Source organism: Nicotiana attenuata, chromosome 2 (genome assembly GCF_001879085.1).
Source record: "Nicotiana attenuata strain UT chromosome 2, NIATTr2, whole genome shotgun sequence".
NCBI classification, from domain to species: Eukaryota; Viridiplantae; Streptophyta; class Magnoliopsida; order Solanales; family Solanaceae; genus Nicotiana; species Nicotiana attenuata.
The window spans coordinates 25,694,313-25,701,438 of NC_031990.1; the positions used below are offsets into that span (position 1 = coordinate 25,694,313).

The window sequence follows — 7,126 nt, forward strand, 5'->3', positions numbered from 1 at the left end:
TAGAGCATGTGTGATTGACTTTGGAGGGCAGTGGGATCAGTTCTTACCTTTGGCCGAGTTTGCTTACAACAACAGTTATCAGTCCAGCATCGAGATGGCTCCATTTGAGGATTTATATGGTCGGCGATGTTGTTCTCCTATCAAGTGGTTTGAGCCTGGTGAGGCTAAGTTATATGGTATAGATTTGGTGAAAGATGCCTTGGAAAAGGTAAAGTTGATCCAGGAGCGCTCCGCACAACACAACCCAAACAGAAGAGTTACCCGGATCAGAAGGCGTGAGATGTATCATTCATGGTCGGCGAGAAGGTTCTCTTGAAAGTCTCGCCGATGAAGGGTATTATGAGATTCGGAAAGAATGGCAAGTTGAGCCCCAGGTTTATAGGCCCATTTGAGGTGTTGAGGCGAGTTGGGGAGGTTGTTTATGAGCTTGCTTTACCCCCCCAGCCTATCGGGAGTTCATCCGATTTTTCATGTGTCTATGCTCCGGAGGTACCAGACCGACTTGTCACATGTGTTAGACTTCAGCACTATTCAGCTAGATTTGGATTATGAGGAGGAGCCAATTGCTATTGTTGATAGACATGATCGCAAGTTGAGATCCAAGAGAATTTCTGCGGTAAAGGTTCAGTGGAGGGGCCAACCAGTCGAGGAGAAGACCTGGGAGTCCGAGGAGGACATGTGGAGAAGATATCCACACTTATTTAGCACTTCAGGTATGAATCTAAACCCGTTCGAGGACGAACGTTTGTTTAAGAGGTGGAGAATATAACGAATCGACTGATCGTTTTGCTTTCTAGAACCCCGTTCCCCTAAATAAGACTTCCCGTACTTGCTTTAACTAATTTATGACTTGCGGGGATGGTTGGTTCGGGATTTTGGAAGAGTTTGGGTTGAAATCGGAACACTTGGTTCCTTAAGGTTGGCTTAAAAGGCCAAGTTTGACTTCGGTCAACATTTTTAGTAAACGACGTTGGAGTCGGGATTTGAAGGTTCCAATAGGTTCGTATGATAATTTCGGACTTGGGCATATGTCCGGATCGGGTTTTGGATGACCCGGGAGCGTTTTGGCGCCTAATAGTGAAAGTTGATTCTTTAAAGATTTTAAAGTTCTTTAAATTTGGTCTGGAGCAGGTTTTGTTGATATCGAGGTCCGAATGGAATTCGAGATTGGGAATAGTTCCATAATATCATTTAAGACTTGCACGCAAAATTTGGTATCATTCCGAGTAGTATAAGTACGTTTCGGCACAATGGAAGTAGATTGAAGAACTTAAAGTTCATAAGTTTGATTCAATTGGTTTTAGGGTGTGATTCTTAGTTTTAATGTTGTTTTGGGCGTTCCAAGGGTTCGAGCGAGTCCTTTTTATGATTTCAAACTTGTTAGTGTATTCGGGTGGGGCCCCGGGAGCCCCGAGCATCAAACAGACGAGGCTCGAACTAAGTTGAAAATTTGAGAAGGAGCTGAAGCTCCAGTTGCTGTCATAACAGCACCTGCGGATAGCCAGCCGCATGTGCGAGCTCGCAGGTGCGGTGGAAGCATCGCAGATGCGGCCCAAGGAGGGGAGCCCAAGTTCCGCAGATGCGACTCCTCTCCCGCAGAAGTGGAACCGTAGGAGCGGTCATCAGTTCGCGTGCAGCCCCAGCTGGCCAGGCCCATTACCGCAGAAGCGGACAATAGTCCGCAGATGCGGTCTAAGCACCGCAGGTGCGAAAATCGCTGAAGGCAGTGGCCTTCATTTAATACGGGAGTTTGTCATTTTTGACACATTTCACTCCATTCTTGGGCGATTTGGGAGCTTCAAAAGGGGAGATTTCAACCTAGCTTTGTGAGGTAAGTAATTTCTACTTAATGTGAGTTTAATATATAGTTTATGGGTAGATTACAACATGTAAATTAGTGGAAATTATGGGTTTAGAGTAAAGCCTAGGATTTTGATAAAAATGAGGTTAAATTATAGAATGTAGTAGAAATCATATATTCTTGATCCTAAGGTTATGGGTAACAACTTTCTTCGAAAATTTTCGGAATTTGGGCACGTGGGCCCAGGGATGAATTTTAGGAACCTTGCGTCTATTGTTGGGAAATTACTTTAATAGTTAGAATATGAATTCTTGAGCATATATTGACTAGTTCTTACCCCATTTGAATAGTTTTGGATCCGGTTCCGATTTGAGGTTTTGAGCGCATTCTTGAATTTGGAAGTAAGCTTTTGGGGCAAGGTAAGTCTCTTTTCTAACCCTGTAAGAGGGAATTAATCCCATAGGTGAATTACATAAATGTATGTACCTATCTGTGAGGGGCTATGTACGTACGTGGTGACGAGAGTCCATGTGTAGCTACTATTATGCTAATTTTCCGGGTAGTTTAGGACCTGTATCATGCTATACTTGAAAATGCTTGCGTCCTTACTTGTCACTATAATCACTTAAGGCATGCTGGAAATTGGTAAAACAAATATAGACTGTTACACTCACTACTTAAGAATTTGTATGAATTACTTGACTAAAAAGGGGCAATGTGTGTTTTCTTGAAAATAAATTTTTATTTGTTGATCGGGCCGAGCGCCTCGGTAGTAAATAGATGCATATATGGTTCGCGTCATTCGACCCTCTGGCAGTGCACGATTTAATTTTATATTGGACCGGGCCGTACGACCTCGGCATAACCTGTGCAAGTTATTTATTTTGAACTTCCCGTGATTTATACTGCTTAAATGCTTTGAAACGTAAGTTGTTACATGATATGACTGGAATTGACTTGTTGGTTATGAAACAATGTCTTATTTCTCCCAATTCTTAAACTGTCATTATTATTCATGTTGTTCATGCTTAGTGTAACACTTAAATTATATTATTATTGGCCCTAGTGAGTGTCAAGTCGACCCCCCGTCACTACTTCTTCGAGGTTAGAGTGGATACTTAGTGGGTACATATTGTTTATGTACTCATACTACGCTTCTGTACTTAATTGTACAGGATCTGAGGCAGGTGCATCTAGCTACCCGTCCGGCGCGCATTCCTGATATTGATCGAGATTTCACGGTGGGCTGCCCCCTTCTGAGCCGTTCAGCAGCATGCCGGAGTCTCTCCTTTTGTTATTACTGTCTATTCTATTTCAGGCAGTAGGATAGTTATATTTTGTACATTCTACTAGTTGCCCTCGTACTTCTGAGCCGTTTTATTAGAGCAAAGCCAAATAAAAAACATGGTGCCGTCCTCTCTTAGCTTGCAGCTTTAAACAAAGCAAGTAGAATCAAATGGTAACATGATTCGTCCAATCCTTTGAAAGAACAACACACTTACAAAACCTGAGTAAGAAGACAATTACGATGTAACATTAGTCATTACAAAACATGATATTTCCCTTGCTGCTTGGTCAAATAGTTTTGTGGCCCATTACAAACTTGTTTTTAGTTTTATGACCCCATCTCTTTTTTACACATGGGAGATCTGCTTTTACACATAGGAAACCTATCTTTTACATATAAGATATCTAAAAAAGACACTTTCTTAATTTCAATATTGTAAAAAGCCATGACGACCTAAAGCCTCATTTAGGCTCTAGATTGTGGTCCAACACAGCTTGTTAAGCATTTTCCTTTTTGTCACATATGGTAGAGGATTTTGGGGTTCTGTTCATAGGGTTTATTTCCGAGCAGTATAAATATTGCAAGGGTATTCAGAATGATATGGAGCAAGAACTCTCTTTTGCTTTTTATTTCTTCTACACAGTATCTTCTTAAATTTGACAGGAAGGGAGGTTATTTCACTTGTTCGGTGCTTGCTAGTCTTACGTTAGTAGAATCGATACACTGTCAGCACAAAGCAGAATATTACAACCTTGTGACAGACCATGGAACGCGTTGTCGATATCCCAACAGCAGAGTGTTGAATTCACGAGTTGCAAAGGGACAATCTTAGTTTGGCATATTACCACCTGTCTTAGTGAAGTTCACTCTGGTTTAACGCTTTCAGGCTCAAAAGAAACAACTCTACCACTCAAAGAAGATTTTGTTGTTGCGACTAGCTTGTCTAGGGATTAAGCATATATAGTGCTGATTAAAGACACTAGAGACTTTCTTAAGGAGTGCAAGTCCCTGGACAGTAAGTTACAAAAGATGATGAAGATGCATGGGGCATTCTAATAAAGAAGGTGCATTGATGGGAAAACAACTGACTCAAGAATAGAAGATAAAGATGCAAGGTCTTAGCACAATTCTGAGCGGATTGGCTCCCTTTGATGATGCAACAGCCCACGCAGAGTAAAAAATTAAGTAAACACAATTTTCGCCGCCAATACGAGGCAGTGATGAGTTAAATTCCTCGTGTTGCCATGGAAGTTAGCCCGGGAAACTGATTCCATTATGCTACTAGGGTTCCAAACAGACCAGAGGGGGAGAGTTCACATGTTCCTGAAGGTCAGTACGATGAAATGTCGAACCAGATAGAAAACATAAGGTTTAGTGGAGCTAACACTGCCAATTGGTAATATAGACCTGCAATTATCATATTCGCCAGTTAAGAATATGGTACATACAAATACAACATAGCCAAGCCAAGTATGAAGTGCATCATCTGCTGGAACGCAATCTCTGCTTTCAGAACATATAGATGGTCGGCCACATATTCTAACCTGGCATTACATCAGCAAAATCACCATGCAGAGTGTTACTCATCAGAAGAAGCTCGCCCATGAAAGTTGCTCCAAATGCAGTATGATTGCTTCCCGATATGTATTTTGTATAGTTATTCTGAATACTAGTACAGTTGTGACACTAACTGTGACGATCCAAGTTCTATGACGACACTACCAATCTAATAAGCTCCCGGTGTCAAAAGAATTTTGTTGTCTTCAAGAATGAAACATTAGACTTTTGTCTTCATGTATCAAAACGCTTTCCATTAAAACTGGTCTCATCCTACATATAACCTTGAGTAAGAAAAAACCTTTATCTTCGGCGTTTTGATTCCTTGCGCATCTCTGCCACATAGCTTTCGAAGTTGGACTTCTCCCAAAGTCGTCTTTGAATAAGATCTTCCTTGGTTGATTCGTCTGATAAAAGAAGCATGAACATTGGAAGAAACATAAGCAGCGAGGAAATGAAAAGAAACTTTCGTCAAAACACTATATCGGGAAGTATGCCAAGTAGCAAAGGTCGAGGAGACATTTGTTAAAAGCATCAGCAGTGGCATATACAGCCTTCATCACTTTTATATTTCTTAAGATTTACACAGGCATCTGAAATACTTTTTGGTTTCAACTTGGCCATTTATATTATTCAAAGTTGCCACTTTGTGGCATCCTTTCGTACATTCAGATTAATGCCCACGTCAATTGACAACTAATACCTAAACTGTCTTGCATGAATTTAACTCAAGAATATATTGAGGGTGAGTGCGAAGGATCATAAAGAGATTAGGTAGTGGAGAAGACAGAGCAACACATGTGTGCTTTATAGTTGGTTTTGAACTTTATTCAGTTTAACTCAACCAAAGTGACAGATATTCTGCATTTGGAGAATAAAAAAGCATCACTGAAATTTCAAAAGTACAAAGTGAATCGATGCAGTGCCAGTTAACATCTATGGTTGTGTGCATTTTAGATTATTTTTTGTATATTTCTTTTGCCGCACTTATATCTGTTTTTCTTCTAGAACTTAAAAGTTACCACTTGTGCCTTGACCCTAAATCAAGTGACTGATCTGATCAGAAGGTCCTTAAGAAGTATTCTGCGATAGTTAAAGATCATGATTACCAATGTAGATGGCAATGTGGAAACCTACAATTTCAGTCAATAACTAAAAACCCTAAAGCGTCCAGGCAGCAATTTAAGAAAAGAAAAGGTAAACAGAAAGAATGAATATGCCTAGTAGATATCAAAATGAAAAGGAAAATAAGAACTTTATTTCAAGGTCCAATTCACCTATTAAAGAGATGGTTTACAATATGCCAACATAGTATAAGAGATTTTTATATCACATCCACCAGTTTGGCAAATCATTTGGGCCAAATTCATTTTACTATAGCCATATTTTTGCTTGGACAATTAAACTACACAGTGGACTATTTTTTCTCCTATTTCTTCTAATTTAAATCAAATACCCAACACTACCACAGGTTGTACACATAGAACATGTTTGAAGATCAGTTTTAGTCTTACCAATAGATATCCACGAGTCAATAGAAACCCTAAGAGCTCTTCGTGTCAAATAGGAGGCATCTTCCCATGAGTATGGAGCACGCTTGACATTGTACCTCCAGAACCAACATCCATACCATAGCAACAGCTGCAGAAGATAGAAGAAGAATGTCAGCAACTCTGAATATATGATATCCATAGGCATAAAGTATCTTATTTTAAACCCTCTAGCAGAACAAACTATATGCACAAGGAAATTTGGATATCAACAGACAAAGCCAAAATGTCTTTTTATTTCATTGTAATGCATAAAACAAGAATACTGCTACCTTTCCCAGAGTGTAAGGAAGAAGTATAAAGCGAATTCCAATTAGTTCCCAAACAGAAGGCTTTTCAGCTCCCTTTATGTCCAAGTTGAGTTCCTTGCTAAGTTCTTCCTCCACCTTCCTGATCACAAATAGCGAATTCGGCTGATAAACCCAGATTTAGCAATAAACAAATTTGAATGACAGCCTATATGAAAAGCAAGTATATTTCGTCAAGCTAAAGCCAGAAGATTCAAATCAGGTTGCATAGTCAATAAACGAAGAGATCTGCTCATACTTGTCCATCTGCTTGTTGCTCTTCTTCCTATTAGCAACTCCTCCAGTGCGTTGAAGCTCCAAACCACGTAGCTTGTTTTTATAAGCTGGTGTTTTCTTGACCATCTCAATAGCCTAGTAAAAGACGAAATCGCAATTTATAAGTATAACACATGGCAAAGAAATAGTAAGAAGCAAGAAAAAAACTACTTCCATCTCCAACTATAGGTCACCCTCTTCTACTTTTTGTTGAAGTGAAAGGTGGCTACATTTTATTTATGCCAGAGATTACCATCTTCCAGAATTCAAAATAAGGAGAACCTTTTATTTGTTTTATTTTATTTTCACCATGATGTAACCTTTCAGCAAATTGCACTTCTTTTGGATCCCAACTGTTATTTTGCAA

General features: G+C 39.7%; 1 protein-coding gene across 1 annotated transcript in view; it reads right to left on the reverse strand.

Annotated features, from left to right (window-relative positions):
* LOC109205807 (chaperone protein dnaJ 50) overlaps positions 4,186-7,126 on the reverse strand; it is a 6,144-nt gene continuing 3,203 nt past the window's right edge. The window contains exons 7-10 of the mRNA XM_019368564.1: positions 6,743-6,855; positions 6,469-6,586; positions 6,161-6,287; positions 4,186-5,053 (exon numbers count right to left, since the gene is read on the reverse strand). Of these exons, the coding sequence (XP_019224109.1) occupies positions 4,950-5,053; positions 6,161-6,287; positions 6,469-6,586; positions 6,743-6,855 (462 nt within the window). The 3' untranslated portion in view covers positions 4,186-4,949. The remainder of the gene's footprint in view (positions 5,054-6,160; positions 6,288-6,468; positions 6,587-6,742; positions 6,856-7,126) is intronic.